Below are 21,978 nucleotides of genomic sequence, written 5' to 3' on the forward strand. Positions count from 1 at the left end.
TGCCATGGATGAGAAGCTTTGAGAGAATGGCGATGGGGTCGAGTGGGGGGCCGAGTGGGGCGCCTCCAATTGCTTCAGTGGAACCAATTATCGCCGGAAGTGGAAGCTGCAATGTCAAGCAAAAGTAAACCCCAAAAGCCAAACCCAAAAATCCCCATCGCTCACCCACCCCCGACCCTTCTTCCTTTCACCAAAAACCTTCAAAACTTCTTCACAGCAACAACCCCCAATCATCAGTTTTCCCTTTAATTCCACGAATACCTAACAATCCCACCTCATTCTTCCCTTGTAAGTTCTTCCCTCTCTCTGTTTTCATGATTCCTTTGCTGGGTTTTCGAGATTTTGATCGAAATCAAATGGGTTCTGTTTGTTTTCTTGAGTTTATCGAGTTTTAATTGGTTTGTCTGTGATGGGTTCGTTTGTAATCGATCTGTTGTTTTGTTGATTAGAGTGGGGGAGGAGACCGTGATTTTCTGATGGATTCTTTTGATGAGATTTCTGTGTTTGGATACGATATGAACTCGAGCAACATAAACGATCCGGACTCTTCCGGTGTTCTTGAAATTTATGTTCATCATGCTAGAAACATTCATAATATATGCATATATGAAAATCAAGATGTTTATGCAAAGTTTTCTCTAACTTATAATCCAGACCAGACCTTGTCCACTAGAGTCATTCATGGCGGTGGGAAGAATCCTGATTTCAATGAAAATTTGAGTATGAACATTACTCATCTTGATTCTGTGCTCAAATGTGAGATTTGGATGCTTAGTAGAGCTAGAAACTATTTGGAAGATCAGCTTCTGGGGTTTGCTTTAGTCCCACTTTCACAAATTGTTGGTAAAGGGAAAATGACTGAGAATTATAGCCTCTCTTCTACTGATCTCTTCCATTCCCCGGCGGGAACGGTCCGTTTGAGTCTGTCTTTCGACAAATCGTTGCCTGCCGATGCCTTGAATTCGATATCAGATCTGCCAATAAGTTCATCAATATCTTCAGAAGTTGTGTTGTTAGACAGGAAAGTATCAGATTCAGATGAGTTTTCCAGGATTGAGTTCCCTGATGTTAATGTGGTGATGGAGAATCAACAAATGGTGTCTGAATACTTTGATTTGGCTTCGAGGCCAGGAATTGCCACGTTTCTTCGTCTCGGTGCATCGCCTCCCGAACCACCATCATATGACTTAGAAATGACTGCTAATTCATCTGAAGAACACCAGGGGGGATCAGTTTCCCCAAATGACAGCAGCATTCAAAACTCCACAACGACGAGTTTGAGCGATGATCGAAACTCGATCGATTCAGTTGAAAAGAAAATCCGTTTCGCGGGCGAGTCCTCAAATTCTGTCAATGCTTCAATCACTACAACTGAAGCTAGAAATCAAATCACTTGTCCTTGCCCAGATACTCCAACTTCAAGGAAGAACATAGGAGCTGAAGAGGATAAGGAATCAAAAATTTCAAACAATGAAGATAAGATTAGCATAAAAAAAGAAGGAAACATCCCTTTTGGTCAGCTGTTTTCAGCTCCATTAGGGAACATTAATCTTGATGCAGAGCAGTCTGCAATGCAGCAGCAAATTGTGGACATGTATATGAAGAGTATGCAGCAGTTTACCGAGTCTTTGGCGAAGATGAAGCTTCCAATGGATCTCGACGCACCCGAGCATGAACACCGAGGCGTCGTGATTCAAACCCATGATACCAAACCAGAAATCACCCCAAAGAAAAACGACGGATCTCGAGTTTTTTATGGTAGCAGGGCGTTCTTCTGATAATTGCCTGGCTGGCTTCATAATCACATGGTATTTATGACTAATCTTTGATACTATTTTTTGATCTTTTTAGCTTGCAACTCTTCTTAAACAGAGTTCTTGATATCTATATATACTAAATCATCTGTTATAGTCATGGCAACATGACATTCTTTGTGTTGTGATTAGAGCTCGTTTTTTATTCGCACAATGTATAGAGAGGATTTCATGGTGAATGTATCCAAGCAAGCTGTGCTAAATAACACTAGTTTTTCTACTCATTTACTCACATGATTGTCTCTTGATTCAACATCTGTTCTTGCAAACTTGACTGTAAATTCATCGTATCACAAGCGTGGGTTAGCCCGTGAACGTAAATATTTTTCAAGAATGTATTTTTAGATATGACATGAAAGTTAACGGACTAAACTTGTAATGATGGATGAGTTTTGATAGCTTTTGTGTTTGTGTGTTGTGTTTCTTTGGTTGGTTAGTGGTTTCTTCATCCCCTCCCACTAGCCTCAGTGTCATTGAGTGGCCCATAGCTGGTTTGACTATGCCAATTCTTTGAATTTGATATGATTCACTTTGTTTTTGGGATTAGAATCAGTCCTGTACAGCTCAAGCCTACCACTAATTGATATTGTGTTTATTAGACTTTTTCTTTCGGAATTCCTCTCAAGGTTTTAAAACGCGTTTACTGGAGATAAGTTTCTACAACCTTATAAAAAATGCTTAGTTCCCTTCTCCAACCAATGTGGACCTCACAATCCACCCCTCTTGGGGCTCAGTGTCCTTGCTCGCATTAAGGTGTCGCTCGCATTAAGGTGTCTGGCTCTAATACCATTTGTAGTGTCCTTGCTGGCATTAAGGTGTCTGGCTCTAATACCATTTGTAGTGTCCTTGCTGGCATTATGTGTCTGGCTCTAATACCATTTGTAACGGCCTAAGTCCACTGCTAACAAATATTGTGAGATCCCACATCGGTTGGAGAAGGGAACAAAACATTCTTTATAAGGGTGTGAAAATCTCTCCCCAGAAGATGGGCGGGAAATCCGGAAGGGAAACCGCGAATAGGACAATATCTACTACTAGTTTGGGCTGTAACAATCTATTACTATTCAAAACATTTTAGTTTGACTCACAATTTTAGTAAGTTAGAAAATTGTAACGGCCCAAGCCCACTACCAACATATATCACTTTGGCCTGTTACGTATCGTCGTCAGCCTCACGGTTTTAAAACGTGTTTGTTATGAGAGGTTTCCACACCCTTATAAGGAATGTTTTTCACACCTTTATAAGGAATGTTTTGTTCATTTTTCCAATCGATGTGAGATACTCCTAAAACTTCGTACTTTACTTTAAAATATTTATAAACTTTCAAAAATTTCATTAATACTAGTAAACTTTAGAAAAAAGTTAAAAAATGCTTTTTTTCATTAATTTTTTTTATGGAAATTATTAGTACTTTGTTTTTCTTAAAAAAAATACTTTGATCATCAATACACAGACAGATATTATATATAGACAAAAACTGTTTACTTTATACCCCATCATCTCTTTCTTCAAGATTTTGAAATAGAAAACATGAGTATCGAGTTGTTTTAAAACGGGCTATTTCCTAATTTCCTAACTTAAACGTAACTTCAAAAGGATTCACTGTTTAGATACTGAAGTCTTTTACATTTTTGTTTGAGAATACTAAAAAATGTATATGATCGTCCCCAAAGGAAAACATTTAATATCTACGTGGGACTCGTTAATGATGTGTCAAATATCAAACATAAGAAGTAAGTACCACCGTAGTACTCCAAATCGTATCACAAATACTAACAATTTTCATTCATATACTAACGTTAAGATATTTTTTTTATTTTTTCGACGTACTCTGAATGAAAATTTTAAAAGTTTTTAAACCGAGTACCAACACCAACACCTATATCCAAAAACTAATCAATTTAGATTTTTTTTAAAAATTAATACTAATAAAACTTTTGAATGTTTGAATTGTCTGTAAACAAAGAAAGACGAAAGAGAAACCTTCTCCTCCCTTTTCTTTCCTCGTCTCGCATCTTCGACCTCTCACCTCGTAACCTCGGTTCCCCAATTTCATTGCCTGAACCTCTCCAACCCGGTTTCATGTCTTCGACCCTTTTCCTGATTGAACGAGGTAAAGCAGCTGGCTTCTCTCCTGCACCTATTTATTCAGGAACTTATCTTTCTCTTTTCTTGCTTTCACTCGAACAGTAAAGACTCCTTATTCATTCTTGATCTGATCCTGAACTACTGAATATTAGAGGATTTGTTATGTCCATCCATAGATACATCAACAGACTTTATCTCCATTGGTACGAATCTTTTTTTTTTATTAGAAACTAAAAATAAAATCACGAGACCGATAAAAATATTAATAAATATTTATAAAAAGATTAAAAAAAAAAAAAAAAAAAAAAAAAACCCTAGAAGTGGGTCCCACTAAAATTTGTTTGTTTTTTTTTTTTTTTTTTTGTGATCCAAAATCCAAATGGTTCCAAATCCAAAAGGGAAAAAGCAGACCTCCTTCTATATCTAAACAAATTTGCTCTGTTTCTAAAACCCCAAAGAAACACTCCAATTCCCAATTCTCCATTTTCCAACAATTCTCTGTTTCACCCGTTCTCCCATGGCGGACTACGGCGGCGCAATTTCTCTCTCCCACCAACCTCTCACCTCCTCCTCCTCCTCCTCCTCCTCCTCCTCCTCTTCCGACCACCGACCCCTCTCCGCCGCAAAACCCAAAAACCTCCTCTCCTCCTCGGTGGAAAGCGTCGGCAAAAAGCCACGTGGAAGGCCACCAGGATCAAAGAACAAACCAAAGCCTCCAATCGTTATAACCAAAGAGAATGAATCATCCATGAAGCCAGTAGTAATCGAGATCTCAGCCGGAAACGACGTCGTGGAATCCCTCCTCCACTTCGCCCGTAAACGACATGTCGGCTTCACCATTCTCAGCGGCTCTGGTTCTGTTTCCAACGTTACGTTACGACACCCAATGTCGCATTCCACTTCTCTATCTCTTCATGGTCCTTTCAGCCTCGTTTCTCTCTCCGGCTCTTTCCTCTGTAGTAATACGACGCCGTTTTTCTCTCCTTCCTCTTCTTCCTTCGGGATCTGCCTCGCCGGCGCTCAAGGTCAGGTGAGAGCTTAACCCAACCACTAAATCAATCAATTAATTTTATTAATTTTATTAATTTTTATGAAATACCCATTTTCTTTTTTTAAATTAATAAAATTCTTAACAAGGTATTCGGAGGCATTGTTGGCGGGAAAGTGACGGCGGCGAGTCTGGTGGTGGTGGTTGCAGCGACGTTTATAAACCCAGTGTTCCACCGGCTGCCAAGCGAAACAGAGGAGGAAGGGGAGGATGTCAAACCCATCAACAACGGTGGTGATGGGTCTCCGGCCACCGCCGTAACGACAACTCCGATGGGTGGGTGCGTGTATAATGCTCCTCCATCTCCGGCGGATCATGGGATGCCGTGGGGGCAGAGCTCGCGATCATCTTACTGAAATTTGCATGAAATTAGAAAGTGATTTAATTGCTTTTGGGAAATAGAAATGATTTTAATGTAAGAAAAAGTGGTAAGGACTGTTTAGGGTTTAGGGTTTTATCCACTGGTTATTAACTTATGAATACATGGACATATTCTTTTTCTTTCACTTTTTTATTTGTTATTTTCATTTTTTTTTTAAAAAAAATAAAGTTTCAATTTTTTATTAAATTATCATATTTTTAAAATATTTATGAATTATTTATATGTAAAGATAAGATTATTTTTAATTTTTTTAAAATTTTAGAGATATTTTAAGATAATAATATTTAAAAAATGGTATTTAGGATGAAAGCATGTAGAAAGGGTTTAGTATGGGCATGCAACCATGGACAACACGTCCTGGACAAGCAAGATCGGGATATCTGTCATGCGGCCTGCATGATCGTGACATCCTCCCCCACTTAATTGGTTGACCGTGATATGTTAGGAATCACGACTCTCTACAATGGTTTGATATTGTCCACTTCGAGCAATTCTCAACAATTCTCCCCTCGAACAAAGTACACTATAAACCTCCCCTAAGGCTTATGGAGCACTCAAATAGCCTCCCCTTAATCGAGGCTCGACTCCTTTCTCTAGAGCCCTCGAACAAAGTACATCCTTTGTTCAACACTTTTGACTATACCTTCGAGGCTCACAATTGTTTGTTTGATATTTGAGGATTCTATTGACATAGTTAAGTTTAGGGCATGACTCTAATACCATGTTAGGAATCACGACTCTCCATAATGGTATGATATTGTCCACTTTGAGCATAAGCTCTCATGACTTTGCTTTAGGCTTTCCCAAAAGGCCTCGTAACAATGGAGATAGTATTCCTCACTTATAAACCTATTATCTTCCATTAAATTAACCAACGTGGGACTCAATCCCGATAATCCTCAACGTGATATCTGTCATGCGTAATAAATTTTATAAATAAGAATTAAAAAATATATATAATTTATGGGAATTTAAAATTTGTATTGGATAAGAAGTCAAATACTTAAAAATAAAATTAAATGGTATTGAATATTTGAGTTCAATTGTACTTGAGGACAGCTTCTTTGTACTACGTTTGACTGTGAGTCAATGTGTTTGAATTATAAAGTGCAATGGAAAATTTTAATATATTAAAAAGATTATTTTTTTTTAACAACTAAAATAAAGTTGGGAACTTGAAAAGACTACTCATAATTCATCTAAATCCATGTGTAAAAAAAGTTTTTTTTTTCCTTTTTAAAATTTAAAAATTTAAAATTTTAAAAATAGGTAGCAAATTTGACACCGAGTAAAAGATTGATACATGAATTAACCGACCCTCGGGAAAAGCATGAAAAAAAAAGGCTTGAATGGTACCATCTCGTAGTTCTTGGTCTGTGACAATACGTTGTTAGGTGCTCCGTTTTATTTTCCCATTGAGGCCGAACCTAAATCTGTGCTCGAGAGATAGCTATCCATATACTGATAAGAGATGGATTCTTGAGAAGAGAGGAGTCGAGGTGGTCCCCCCCGAACCGCCCGAATCCCACGAGTGAATAGACAGTTGGATCTAGATTGGATCTCACCTGAATCGACCTATCTATCCTCGTGAGGAGAAGTTTGGTTTCAAACCTCGGTTCAAACAGGAGAAGTGTTACTACCTATACCAACAAGATGCATCTTTCTTATTGATGGGTCAGACGAAAGAACTCCAAAGTTAAGCGTGTTTTGCTTGGATCAATCATACATGAGAGCGAGCAATCATTATTTTTTTGTGCTCTTTTTTCCTCTTATTTTTTAAATTTAATACAAACCCGACATAGGCATATCTTTCGTTCGTTTATCTGATTACAAGATATCTCTAGCAACAAGTCTTTCAAATCACACCATATGAAAACAGTGGCTTAAAGGGAGAAGGAACAAACCTACTGTAACAGTCCAAACCCACCGCTCGTAGATGTTATCCACTTTAGTTTGTTACATATCGCCATCAGTCTCACAGTTTTTAAAACGCGTCTGTTAGGGAGAGGTTTACACATCCTTATAAGATATGTTTTGTTCCTCTCTCCAACCGATATGAGATTTCACATCAATAATTTTATGAATCAATCCTAGACCCGACTTCTTGAACCTAGAATTAGAAAGATATTTAATCCGAGAGTCGAACAAAGTAGGTAGTAACCCTAGAAGAAAGAGGTCATAAAAGAGGTGGGAGAAGGGTAGGTTTAGAAGAGTAAAAGAAGGATAAGATTTAGTGGTTAAATTGATGTTTGGAAGGAAGTGAGATGTCCCTATTTACTAGACAAAACTAGAAAATGGGGAATTCAAGAACTCATACTTTCCACTCAACTACTCCCCCTTTTCTATTTACTCACCTTCATTCATATTTATATTGTCGGGTACAGGTGTATACGGGTTGGGTTGGATTAAGTTGGTTAGGTGGATGACTCGAACAACTCGAATAGAATTCACAACTCAAACCAACTCTCAATGTTGAGGTTAGGTTGGGTTGTCGGTGTAACGCCCCAGATCCACTACCAACAGATATTGTCCTCTTTGGGCTTTCTCCTCAAGGCTTTAAAACGCGTCTGCTAGGGGAAGATTTCCACACCCTTATAAATGATGGTTTGTTCTCTTCCCCAACTAATGTGGGACATCACAGTCGGAATATTTTTTTCAATTAATAAAATAATTTTACTTATTTTCAATACATGTTACGTTCATACAATATTTACAAGTCAGAACGCATCACTAACCTTGGTTACAAACGCTAAATATCCTAAACTTTATTTTTCGAGTTTGTCGGGTTGATCCTTCGAAAAAAATGTGACGTTGCAACTATTATAAAATTTAGGCACTAAAAGAACATCATTTCAATGTGCAGAGATATCAGAGGGGACAATGATGTGTTTGTTTTATTTTTTAGGTTAAAAAACAAAGCTTCTTTTTAATGTTTGGAAATTATTAATTTTTTGTGTATTGAAAAATAAATATAATAATTTTTTTTAAAATTAAAAATTGATAAAACATATTAAATTGCTTATGGTGGTAAATAAAAAAAAATGTATATTTTAAAAATGATCGGTGAGTTCGGTTCAACTTAATTTAGTTTTAAAAGATCTCGAATCGATCGAGTTTTTTGAACGTTTCTATTATCAAATAATATACTACTCATTAGAAATTCAATTTTTTTTTGGAACCTATTATTATTTTTTTTTTAATTTACAAGAACGAGATAGATAAAGCTAAGACGTTATATTTTGATGATTGACATATGTGAGATTCCACATCAGTTGGGGAGAAGATCGAAGCATTTTTATAAGAGTGTTGAAACATCTCACTAGTAGACACGTTTTAAAAATCTTGAGGAGAAGTCTGAAAAGAAAAATCCAAAAAAGACAATATCGACTCACGGTGGGTTTGTGCTGTTATAAATGGTATTAAAGTCATACGTTGGATGATGTGGCAACGAGGAGGCTGAGTCTCGAAGGGGGGTGGACACGAGGTGGTGTGCGAGCAAAGACGAGATGGATTGAAGGGTGCTAGCAGTGGACTTGGGCTGTTACAAATAGTATCATAGATGCTGGATCCTTCGAAACAGAGTGTGAAAATCTCTCCCTTACAGAGTGAATTGGGGAGTTCCACATCGATTAGAGAAGGAACGGAGTGTCAGCGAGAACTAGACGGAAAAACTCAAAAAGGGATGGATTAGAGGGTCCCACATCGATGAGTGAACATATTAAAAGGAGAAAGGGTAAGTGAGTGAATGAGTTTGCATGAGAAGAATGATAAAAAGTGAGAGAGAGTGAAAGGCTTTAGCTGGACATGAAATTGCATGCCGCTGATGGATGATGGTCCTTTAGGGAAGGAGGAGGGTAGGCTACCCTGCAAAGCCTGAGCCCTCTCCCTCCAAAGGGGCTTATAGACCTCCCAAACAACGTCGCATGCTACCACCTCTGACCCCACCCATCCACTTGTCACAACCCCATTGGCTACATCTCTAGGGCTGTAGGCCCCACTATGCCCTAAACTTCAATTGGTCAAAAAGGGTCTGTACAACTTCCCCCTGGCAATTGGCCATTATCTTCTCTTAAAACACTCTGTTCACTCATCGCCCTACTTGGGACTGGAACTATCCTTTTTTGTTGGAAATTGTAGCATTTTGGAGTGCCCCTTTGTCATTTTTTCTCTCTCTATCTCTTCCTTTATATAAGTTCTTGTTACCCGAACTTTCACGTTGGTTGGTATGGTGACTCGAGCAACTCGAACAGAGTTACAACTTAATCCAACTAAAAAATTGTGAGATCCCACATCGATTGAAGATGAGAACGAAACATTATTTATAAAGATGTAGAAACCTGTTCCTAATACACTGTTGTAAAAACCTTGAGAGGAACCTAAAAAAGAAAGTTCACGGAACACAATATTTGCTAGTGGTGCACTTAAGTCGTTAAAAAACTGGTTGGGTTAGATTGGTTGTCCCATTAGTTTCAAATTTTTTAATGTTATTTTTTAAAGTTTTATGAGTATTTAAAACACGGTACTAATAATAAAGGTATTTTTAAATTTTTTTAAAAAGTTGAACCGTATTAATGAAATTTTTTAAAAATATTTAGAAATATTTTTGAACTTTTTTTTTTTAAATTTATTATTAGGTTGTGTTGGGAAGGGAATGAACCCTAGTGGGCTTCGGTGCTAGGACTTTGATTGTCTTTTTGGGCCGTCCCTTGCACGTTTGAGGCCCATTTTGATATATATCAAAACTTTTTTTTTCTTTTTCTTTTTGCAATTTCCCCTTTTTTATTTTTTAATAGAAAAAATCAAATTGTACGCCTCGATAATATATATATATGGTTCAATTTAATTATCGACTATTTATAATTTTTAAAAATCATGTTGAAAGAGCTTGTGTTAGTACGTAGAGATAGTTTTCACTTTTAAAAGCGAAGAGTAGGTAACGTGACTATGCTGTAAGAGATGTAAGAGAATATCGAGGCTATCAAGTGTTGATCCAAATTTTGAATCCCGGGCATGCATCATCACATCATATCTACTTATAAAACAACAATTGAATAGGTGTCAAACTCGATTAAAACTATTGAGTTCAAACTTCATGAGTTATAAAATCGTAAATTTAGCGTAGCTGAACTAAATACACACCTAAATAATTTATTTTCTCACTGAAACGATTGATCGAGATTGAGGCTAGATTATCACACTCAGAATTGGCATGTGTACCTCGTATGCATCCGAACCAAACAAGATTGTCGCTCGAAAGGACAAATTCACGAACACAAACACCCACACAATGAATATTAACCAAAAATGAATGTGGCCAAAAAATCTTGCACAGGACACCAGGGAAAGAGTTCTGAATATATATATATATCATGACTCCTAATTTCTGCATAACTCAGCTGCGCGTAAGCTCGTTCTAGGAATTCTAACTACTTTGAGTTCATCATTACTCATAGCCTCTCCTTAGGACTTACCGTTTCTCATCATCTAATTCCTAGGAGCTCATTGTTTCTCATAATCAAGCTCCTTGGCGCTCATCGTTCTTCACATCTAGCTTATTCCATTCCTGGGTTCTAACCATCCAACTCCTTGGAGCTTATTCTCATTAAGGTTACTCGGAGTTTTAGGATAATGTAGTTAGCCTTAACATAAACACACAAAACATCAATGACACGACTCCAACTCCTTGGAGCTTATTCTCATTAAGGTTACTCGGAGTTTTAGGATAATGTAGTTAGCCTTAACATAAACACACAAAACATCAATGACACGACTCTTTTAAAATGTGAACCATGTCTTTAGAGTTTACTATTAAAGGTTAACTCACGACTCTTTAATAGTCCCCACTACTGCATTATTGTAGACAAAGTGACTCCACGTATCTATCAGCTACTAAAAGACTACGTGGGACCATCTTAACGACTCATATTAAGGATAAGCTAACAAATCTCTAATCAACCGAACATAGTCACGTAAATCATTAATCTTATGTCACAAATCACAAAAATACTATGTGGGTTCTGTCTCGACAGTCCGTAATTAAGAATACACTAGCAAATCCCTAATCGTGTCTACGTAATCACGTAATGATTTAATTTCAAAATCCGAGGGCAAAATAAAAAAGAAAATTCAAATAATTGAAATGTACTTTTTAAAAAAAAAGGAATTATAAATGCAAAAGGAATAGGATGAAGCATGTGGTCCATGTGTGTTTGAAGGGTGTTTTGTCTGTTAGTGGTCCCTAATTTATTGAAATCTTGGTGACTCAGCACCAACATTATTGGAGCAGCAATCCTCCAAAATCTGAGGGGCCTTATCCACACGTGGCACTGTTCCTCCATTTCTTCTCTCTTTTTTTTAATTCTAGATTTGACCGTTAGAATCTTTATCTCCTTTTTCTTTGGATATGCTTTATATGGTTGTCGTAAAATATGCGTGGCTTTCCATCTCTTCGACCACTACCATGCTTCACAATTCTAAAAACATAACATAAACATCGTACGAACACAAACTTAATCTTTTTGTCTCGATGTAAAAGTTCTTATTCCGTCCACAAGGTCTGCATTTACCCATCAATTGAATCGTTATTGTGTTACGTTGAATTAAACTTATATTCATATAGGACAAGTTCGAAGGAATGTTCGAGTTTAGCTCTTGGTTTTTAGTACAATTATGAAGTTGGGTGTTTGAGTCTTCAACCGACAATCCAAAAAGAGATACTATACTCATATTGGGTCGACACACCGAAGATGCAGGGACATGTTGGAGTTATCAGGTATCGCATCTGAATTTTAAATCGTTGTCTAAATCATGGACATGAGACGTTACACTTTGATTTAGAAAAGAGTTCCGAGATTAAATTACCTGGATTTTTTTAAAGTCTTTACTAACCCTATTGTACGATATATCCTGACTGTTTTTTTAGTTCAAGAATGAACGTGTGGTTGACATTTGAAATGAATATTAACATTTTTATCCCTGAAATTATGCTCTGTTATATTTTGAAAAAAATCACACAAATATTACCCGTTTTTTTTTTTATTCAATAATTGAGATAAAGTTTTCTTTTTATGATGCAATGAATGTGAAAAAAAAAAAAAAAAAAACTTTCTAAAATTGGTGTAAAAATGGTGAGATTAATTTTTTTTTATTAAATATATATATATATAATTATGGAATCTTGTCACATCTTTCCTATATAAAACTGTCCACAAAATTACAAAGATCGTACATTAAATTATTATTTTTTTGCTTTTTTAACAACTTTTTAAATTACTTTCAGAAGTAATATTAATATTGTAACGGCCGTAAAAAAAAAAAAAAAACCCGTTGCCGGACAAGATGCAAGAATTCCGGTGAGGCGCTAGAATCACCGCGCCCTCCTCGATGCCAAGAGAGTAAGGCGTGAGATACAGAGAGAGAATGGATTAGATTGAACCATTTGTAGGTCTCCCTTTCGAAGAACACCAACCCCATCGACGATCGTAGGTTCCCTAACACGCCGCCACAACGACATATGTTGCGCATGTGAATGCCGACTCCTTCAGCTCAACGTGGCTCGACTTGGGTTCCACTATTTTATATCGTTCCTTACGTTTTCGACCCTCTGAAAGCTAAATTTAACCTTAATCAAGGAAATTGAGGTCAACATAGTGTCGTATCTCCAAATTCAAGATAATTTAAGCTAGAAATGTGAGTTGTTAGCGTAAATAAATAGAAAACAACTCTCAACTATATGTGAAGCAACTTAGAAGAAACAGAATCTAAATATACTCAAGTGTAAGGAGAACGTCGATTAAGGTCAACCAAATAAGTAGCCTTACTATCAGCATGATTATATTTGATGGTGTGTATTGACACGTGTACCGTGGTTCTACATGTGTCATATATTTTATACTGTGTGTGTATTTGGATGGGACAGTGAAGTCACGCGCGCACGTTATGGATTTACCCTCTGGACCCTCAGCTTCTTAAATTCGTGAAAATCCAAACCATTCTCATCCCTCTCCGCCTTCATCTCTCTCTCTCTCTCTCTCTGAAACTATGCCTCGGCCGCGACACCAACGTCAGCCCTCACAAGTTCTTCCGCCGGAGCTGATCTCCGGTGTGGATCCGTCTCAGATCTTGGACTTCAGCCAGGCAGTCGCCAGAACAGTTTCCGGCCAACCCCATAAGGCAACTGAAGCTGCTACGAATGTGGCCACCGCCGCTGCGGTCCTTCAGCGGTCCAAGACTTCCGGTGGTGAGGAGGGCTCCGGGTCCGGCTCCGGCCATTTCCCTCAGCTCCCGAAAACGCCGCCGTCTACTTAACCCAACTGTCTCTGTCTCTATGTTCAAACTTGTTTATTTTCTCTCTCTAGATTTCATGTGCTTTCTCTCTCTAGATTTCCATTTCAGAGACTCTTTCTCTCTGTTTTCTGTTAAACCCAAAAATAAATTGGATGAAATGGAAGAAGAGTTCTTTGTTGTTCATATTGCCCTTCTTTTTTATTTATTTATTTATATATATATATATATATATATATATATATATATATATATATAATATTATTCCCGAGAACGTTTGTTTAATCCATTGTACCTAAATTATGTGAAAGTTATCTATTTATAATCATACTTTATAATAAAATATTAAATATGATATATATGGTAAACTATAATTTAGTACTAGGATATGATATTAATTATTATTACAAAAAGATTAATAATTTTGAAAAATAAAATAATATTTATTATTATTTTGTATAGTAATGAATATCTTACCTACTTGTTCGGGATCTTAAAATATCTCTCTATTATTTACAATTTAGTTTAATGTTTTTTTTGAAAGGTTGTGATTGAGTGAGAATAAAGAGACAAATTTTTGTACGAGTTTTAGTTGTCTTTTATGGATATAAAAGACATATTTGAAATTAGAGGTGTTCGGTGAAAATTTGTTTCGAATGAGGTATAGAATGGAGAGAGAGAGAGAGTAAAGAGAGGTTTGTCTCGATAATTAAATGGGTCGAGGATAGATATTATATTCTTTGTCTCTGTCTTCACTCCTACCGAAATCACTGTCTGATCTACTTCTCCCTGACTCACATTTTATATATAAAAGGCGGGACGAGGTGGGAGGTAAGTTTATTGTCTATTGAAATGATTATTCGTACATTATCCATGTAACTATATTCGAACATGCTGAAATAGAGGTTAGAATCATCAAATCATGTTTACACGTGTCATGGCTAAAATACCCTAAAATGTATCATTGAGAATGTGATTAGTTTACTATATATATATTTTGATATTTTATTATACGCAAATATCTAGATATTTACATTCTTGGTATAAGTATCTTTCCATTTATTATTATTTTCATACCCCTGTAATTTATTGGATTATAAACAGAGAACTTTCACAGGCTAATTAGTTAGGTGTGGTGGATTAACAAATATTATCCGTTGATAATTCTATTTAAGCTGTAATGTTCTTTCTTTGCTTATAGCCATATAACGTTGCTTTCTTTAATTCTTTCAAATTGTTTTCAAATGTATTTTCTCGTTCACGTTTGCTAAAACATTTCTCACAAACGTGACTCGAGGTTCGAGCATACGCTTATGTTAACCGCGAAATTCAAATTTCTCATGATTGACTTGTTTGTTAGGTTAAAACAAGTGCTACACAATCGTTGTCCCGATGCCGCAAGAGTGCAAATATAACGCTTAGTTTCATTTAGATAACAAAGAGAAATCTTTCTCCGTTCTCTCTCGAGTATTTGAAAGAGGTTAAATGAGACACTAACAAACAAACCACCAACTTATTTCAAAAGGGTAAGCTACTTCTCTCTCATTTATTCATCTTAAGAGTGTTTGTGTTGACTTGTCTACTCATTTATGGTTCGTGTTGGCTTGTGAATGCATCATACATACCACCAACCATTGTTACCATTATGATCGTTCCCTGCATTGAGAGGCCTTTGCTGTAGCCCCCATAGCATGTCACTCAAACGGATAGTTCTCTATCATTTATACTCCTTACTTCATTTCATATTATTTCTTATATCATGTAACAATGAAATAAACGAAATGGGCTCTGAAGTTAAGTTCGTAATAAACGAAATGGGCCTAGGATAACTTCAAAGCTAAGCCAAGGTAAAAGACGGTGAGATCTTACATTGGTTGAACAGGAGAATGAAGCATTCTTTATAAGAGTATGGAAACCTCTCCTAAACAAACACGTTTTAAAATCGTGAGTCTAACGGCAGTATGTAACGGACCAAAACGAATAATATCTGATAACAGTGGATTTGGGCTCTTACAAAAACGATTCTGTAAAATCAATCTCAAATCAATTCTTATTAGATATTTGAGAGAATGATTGTGACATTTAGGTGGAAGGTAGATTTATACAACGTTCATATATTATTATGTGTATCGATAACATAAACTAACCTTCTCAATTCTAAAATATACCAACCTATTCTCCGACGTCGAGTCTTATTTTGAATCGTCTCGGGTTTTCTTATCATTTTTTGACATCTATTAAGGCAATTGTGTAGGTGTTGGTGAGGAACTTGTAGAAAGAGATGGATTCATCCTCAAACACCCAGCCTCAAAGAATCTCTTTACAGCATCCCTTATATATTCCCTACCTCCTTAGATTTGTAAGTTCAAATAGATCATAAAAAATGATACGTTTGGTTTGGTTTATAGTAAGGTTGATGTTTTGGACTCACCGGGACAGTCGGTTCTCGAGGAGGTGAGGTTTTGGACGATGAACTCGAAGGATTCGGCCGACTCGTCCCTCTTGGTGAGGAAGGGAGATGGGAGGTTGAAGATGTTCTTGACGGTGGCGGGAATGGAGGAGTGTTCATACTCAAATGTTGGAGAGGGTGATCCATTAGGGCCATGAGTTCTTTTACCATGTTTTATTCTTGTTCACATGGATCTTATGAAAATTTTCAAAAGGCCACTCAACAGCTCAAACCCGTGTAGATATTGTTTTCTTTAGGTTTTCTCTCTCGGGATTCCTCTCAAGATTTTAAAACGCATTTTCTAGGGAGAGGTTTTCACACCCTTATAAAGAATGTTTCGTCCCCCCCTCCAACCGATATGAGGTCTCACAATTGGACAAAATATCTGCTAACGGTGGGCTTGAGTTGTTACTAATGGTATCAGAAACAGACACTGGACGGTGTGCCAGCAAGGACGCTGGACCTTGAAGGGGTGGATTGTGAGATCCCACCTCGAAGAGGGGAACAAAACATTCTTTATAAGGGTGTGGAAACCTCTCCCTAACCATTCATTTTAAAAACGAAGCACAAAAAACAAAGCTCAAAGGACAATATCCGCTAGGCACCTAAAAAGGAGATTTTCTTAGTAATCCTATCCCACAATTGTTCTCGATCTGTCGCAATTTTCTTTTTTCTTTAGACCAAAATCTATATTTTTCTAAGTTATATGTTCCTAATTTTTCTATTGTATGGAGAGATGTACAAAGAAAAATATAGAATTATAGATATAACAATAAAATACAATGAATATTATAAGATTTATTGAAATTATTGAAATTAAATTTATAATTATTAATATTATTAGATAAAATTTAAAAATACAATGAATGTCCTAGTTGAAAAAAATTATAAACAATAGTTTGTTTGAAAACTAGTTTTGAAATAGTTTTAAAAAAATTAAATAGGAAATTTGATTAAAAAAAAGTGATTACAAAAGGAACTAATAAAGAATTCATATCAGTGTCCTTCTCTATCTACGGTGAGATTATGATGGTCGGAACTCGAACTTCGGGCCGATCAAAACGGAATAGAAACTATGTCGGGACTATTAGAAGATCGGGACTAGGGTTGTTGCCGAAAATAGGCTTACAGACTTCCGTCATTTTCAAATTTGAAAAGAGATTTTATATCTAAATAAAAACAATAACATTTTCAAACGAAATAAAATAGAGTTTGTTTATAGTTTGATTGTAGCACCGTTTTACAACTAACAACACGTCTCCAAAAGGAAGCTAACTTAACGATCAACACATTATTAGGATGGGACCGTGTAGTTGAACCAACTACTGAGATACCCCTCTCAATTTAGACCATTCACTAAGCGAGGTTAGTTGGAGACCCTCTAATAGTACTCACATAGTAACCTGATAACATAAATTTGAGGGAAGCCACTCTCAGTCTCAACCAATATTGAGATATATATTAGGACGCTACCAATCTAAACAAATCACTACTAGAGCCTAGTTGACAGCCCTTTAATAGTCTTTACATATATGATAATACCAGCTACTAACATATGTGAATTTATCAATCCAAAGCGACAGGAATCATTTGAGTTTGGAGCCCTAGTATACGCAATCGAGTTGTTCTCATATAATATCCTGCTCATGTGTACGAGTGTCCATGACTCTAGATTGTCAGAGTCAGTCTATACATATATCATAAAATTTAAATATGGTGCGTAATTTTATTTTGATCCCTCAACTCTAACATATTTATTTTAATTTAAAAAAATGAGCATCTAATTCCTACAAAATATTAACAAATAATAATTTTTCTAAAAAAAAAAAATGGCTTATATAGTAACATGAAATAAGTTTGTACTATTTTTTTTTCCTCCGTTGGTTGAGTTAGTGACTAGAGTAACTCAAATAAAGTTCATAACTTGAGTAGTCCAACAGGTTGTTGGTTTTTTTTTTTTTTTTTAAAAAAATTATATTTATCCACAATACGTGTTACGTTGATAACTAAAATCTCACGAAACTCAAATATCAAATATTGGTTACAAACGTAAAATATTCTTAATCTTCATAATAATCTTAAAAGTAGAGTAGGGTCAATTAGGTTGTAACTCTATTTTCGGCCCAAGCTGAAAAAATCCAAAATTTTTATTTTACAAAATTTTCAACCTAACTGTAACAGCTCAAGCTCATTGGTAGCGGGTATTGTCCTTTTTGGGCTTTGCCTGGTGGGCTTCCGCTCAAGGTTATATAACATGTCTGCTAGGGAGAGGTTCCACACACTTATAAACAACGTTTCGTTTCCCTCTCAAACCGATGCGGGATCTCACAATCTACCCTCCTTTAGGGCACAACATCCTCGTTGGCACTTGTTCCCTTCTATTAATCAATGTGAGACCCCCAATCCACCATCCTTCGGGAACCAACGTCCTTACTGACACACCGCCAAGTGTCCACCCCCTTTCGGACTCGGCCTCCTCGTTGGCACATTGCCTGGAATCTGACTCTAATACCATTTGTAACGGTCCAAGCCCACAACTAGCGGATATTGTTCTCTTTGGATTTTCCTTTCCGTACTTTCTCTCAAGGTTTTAAAGCACGTCGGCTATGGGGAGAGGTTTCACAACCTTATAAAGAATGTTTCGTTCTTCTCTTCTACTGATGTAAGATCTCACACCAACGCAAACAAAAAAGTAAATCTAACCCAACCCAATTTTATGGCTTAAGTTTGGATAGAACAAGTATGTCTGATTTTCCAATTTACTTCTAATATATTAAATATTCCTTTCAACCATCCAAATCACTTGCCTCTCTCAACATTAGGGATAAAAATGATTTATGTATAATAATCTATATGGTAAGTTGAGTGAATTCACATATGAAACATAAACTCACTTTCTCATTTAAAAAATACATTAACCTATACTGTGTGACAAACACCTCGTAAAAAGCTACATGACTGTGTCTTTACACGACAATTCTTTTAGGTCGAGTATTTATTTTCAATGTTCTCGAGTTTTCGTATCATTTTTTACATCTATTATTAAGGCAATTGTGTAGGTGTTGATGAGGATCTCGTAGAAAGAGATGGTTTGATTTGGACAATTTGGTCTTCATCAACTCCCATTTCCTTAGCTAAACGCCCAGCCTCAAAGAATCTCTTTACGGCCTCCCTTATATACTCCCTACCTTCCTTCACCGTCATATCCTTTCCAAAGGTTTCAGAGTAACTACTGAGGATATGCTCTCCTTTCAAAACTGCAGCCAACTGCATGAGCTCCTGCTGAAACTCCGTAAGCTTGGCTGATTCGTTTGCAGGGCTATCCCTGATTTTCACCGGTGTTGGAAGTTGTTCTATATCGAAATTGATAGATAGATAGATAGATAGATAGATTTGTAAGTTGAAATAGATCATCATCTATTCTATGTAATGTAAAAAAATGATACGTTTGTTTGGTTCGTAGTAAGGTTGATGTTTTGGACTCACCGGGACAGTCGGATCTTGGGGAGGTTAGTTTTTGAACAATGGACTCAAACGATCCGGCCCACTCGTCCCTGTTGGTGAGGAAGGGAGATGGGAGGTTGAAAATGTTCTTGACGGTGGCGGGAATGGAGGAGTGTTCATACTCAGATGATGGAGAGGGTGATCCATTAGGGCCATGAACAACTGCATCACCATCATAAAACATGATTGATTAAATGTTTTTAAAATTCCTTCTATTTTGTTGTTATAAATTATGAACAAAAAAATGACAAAATTAACTAATAAAGAGGTGAAAGTAGAGGGAAGGATACGTACCGATGCCCTTCTCTATCCACGGCGAGATCATGATGGTAGGAACTCGAACTCCAAGCCGATCAAAATTGAAAAGAAATGGCTCCTGTCCGACGATTCCGTCGGGGCTAGGGACGTTGACCGGCGTCGGAACGTGGTCGTAGTACCCGCCGTGCTCATCGTAGGTAATGATGAATAGAGTTTCATTCCACTGCGGCGATGCTCTGAGCGTCTCGTAAACCTCCTTCACAAACATCTGTCCTTGGTACACATCGTGCGATGGATGATCATCGTTCCCCGGCTCCAGCGGCAGATCAAAGTACCGTGGCTCCAACACCACGTAGTTCGGCAATTTCCCCTGACTTGCGTCCCGCTTGAACTGACCAAACAGGTGAAATTTGTTCAGGTATTTCAGTTTCCGTAGATTCCGGTAGAACATCGTCGACGGAACGTTCTGGTAGTAGATTCCGAAGGACAATCCGGCATCATAGACATTCTCGAAAATCGTTCGCTGTGGATAGCCTTTGGCAAGGAGTGATGCAACATTGCTGGTGGCTCCAGCAGAGGTTCCTGAGTGAACGTAGAGCCGATTCGGCTGCGTCGAGGCCGGTACAGACGCGAACCACCTGTAAAATACATTTCAATTTTCGTTTATAATCAAACTAATCAACTAATAACCAATGTTAGACCAACACGACTCTCCACAATGGTATCATATTGTAAAATACATTTCAATTTTCGTTTATAATCAAACTAATCAACTAATAACCAATGTTAGACCAACACGACTCTCCACAATGGTATCATATTGTAAAATACATTTCAATTTTCGTTTATAATCAAACTAATCAACTAATAACCAATGTTAGACCAACACGACTCTCCACAATGGTATGATATTGTCCACTTTGAGTGTAAGCTCTCATGGCTTTGCTTTGGGTTTCCCCAAAAGGCCTCATACCAATAGAGTTAGTATTCCTCACTTATAAACCCATGATCATTCCCTAAATTTCCAAATCCTTCAAATTCAGAACACAACACAGAACTACCAATCTACAACCTAAAAAGAAATTACAACAAAATCACCTGTCGAAAACCGCAAATTCGGAGACGAGAGCTTCATAGACGGCCACCTTATCGGGCTGAAATCCATTCATCACATCGGCAGACATAGCGGAGGTATTATCCATGGAGAAAGCCTGCTGAGCGAAACCGTTCATGGGCGGGGGATTTGCAGAGGTGTCATTGGAGCCGAAAATCTGCTCTCGAATGGCTTGAAAGGAGTGGCCAGGGTCAGGGTCAACATAGTGAGCCTGGTCCTTGAAGAACAACTGTTTGGATTTCGGATCAGCGGCGTTGAGGAAGTTGGATTCAGAGCCATCGACCCCATTGATTTCAGGGTTGAGTTTCTTCATCCAGCCGAGCATGTGATCGAAGGAGCGATTCTCCATGACCAGAACGACAATAGTCTTGATGGGCGAGGCATGGAGGAGGGGAGTGTGGAAGGCCAATAGGAGGAAGAGGAAGAAGGCAGTGGATTTGGCAGCCATTGAAGCGGTGGGAACACTTCTTCCCATCTACAGAGAGAAAGGGAATGGATTAATGGCGACATGGAGATTCAATGTTGGTGTCTTATATACAGAACAGAGGGCTGTGTGGGCCAATTTCTAAGTGTCACTCCAATTCTGTTTTTTACCGCCCCAAATGGATGATGTATCACTATTATTGTCATATAGTTTGATAGTTAAACCCTAAAAAAGTAAATATAGGTTAAATTATAAAAAAATACTATTGAAATTTTTACTGAACTTTTTAAAATAAATTAATAACTTTTAAATTTAAAAAAACGTCTCAGAAATATTATTACGATTAGTTTTTAATCGTATAATATTTTATTAGTATTTTTTTTTTTTTTACCTATAGTCATTATTCTTACGTTATAATAAAAATATCAATTGCTCCAGAATTTAGAATTTGAAATCCCTACGATACGTACTTGACTTAAATTACTTTCTATGAGTAAAGACTATTTGGTTTTTTTCGGGTTACTTTATTGTTTAAGGTAGGTTTTACTTTAAGGATGACTCGGTTTTTCAGGGCTAAAAAGGGAAAGGAATTTGATATTTTTACGTCGTTTAA

The 21,978-nt window shown here is 37.0% G+C and overlaps 3 protein-coding genes across 4 annotated transcripts; 2 read left to right on the forward strand and 1 right to left on the reverse strand.

The window, feature by feature from the left end:
• On the forward strand, positions 1–2,038 carry LOC111780571 (uncharacterized). Of its 2 annotated transcripts, none has more exons than XM_023661000.2 (2): positions 1–288; positions 450–2,038. In XM_023661000.2, the coding sequence occupies exon 2, from the start codon at positions 477–479 to the stop codon at positions 1,776–1,778; it is 1,302 nt and encodes a 433-aa protein (XP_023516768.2). In that variant the 5' UTR covers positions 1–288; positions 450–476; the 3' UTR covers positions 1,779–2,038. The 2 variants fall into 2 exon arrangements, with proteins under 2 accessions (XP_023516768.2, XP_023516769.2); XM_023661001.2 differs by having other exon boundaries at positions 655–2,038.
• Positions 2,039–4,383: 2,345 nt separating this feature from the next.
• On the forward strand, positions 4,384–5,457 carry LOC111780622 (AT-hook motif nuclear-localized protein 28). Its single transcript, XM_023661066.2, has 2 exons — positions 4,384–4,933; positions 5,041–5,457. The coding sequence occupies exons 1-2, from the start codon at positions 4,421–4,423 to the stop codon at positions 5,305–5,307; spliced, it is 780 nt and encodes a 259-aa protein (XP_023516834.2). The 5' UTR covers positions 4,384–4,420; the 3' UTR covers positions 5,308–5,457.
• A 13,488-nt stretch (positions 5,458–18,945) lies between these two features.
• NPC2 (non-specific phospholipase C2) lies at positions 18,946–21,438 on the reverse strand. Its single transcript, XM_087119686.1, has 4 exons — positions 20,926–21,438; positions 19,864–20,465; positions 19,552–19,731; positions 18,946–19,418 (listed from the first exon to the last, which is right to left on the reverse strand). Exons 1-4 carry the CDS (start codon positions 21,414–21,416, stop codon positions 19,108–19,110), a joined length of 1,584 nt encoding a protein of 527 aa, XP_086975812.1. The 5' UTR covers positions 21,417–21,438; the 3' UTR covers positions 18,946–19,107.
• Positions 21,439–21,978: the final 540 nt, after the last annotated feature.

The sequence above is a fragment of the Cucurbita pepo genome, chromosome 18 (genome assembly GCF_057944985.1).
Source record: "Cucurbita pepo subsp. pepo isolate OVF chromosome 18, ASM5794498v1, whole genome shotgun sequence".
Classification (NCBI taxonomy): Eukaryota; Viridiplantae; Streptophyta; class Magnoliopsida; order Cucurbitales; family Cucurbitaceae; genus Cucurbita; species Cucurbita pepo.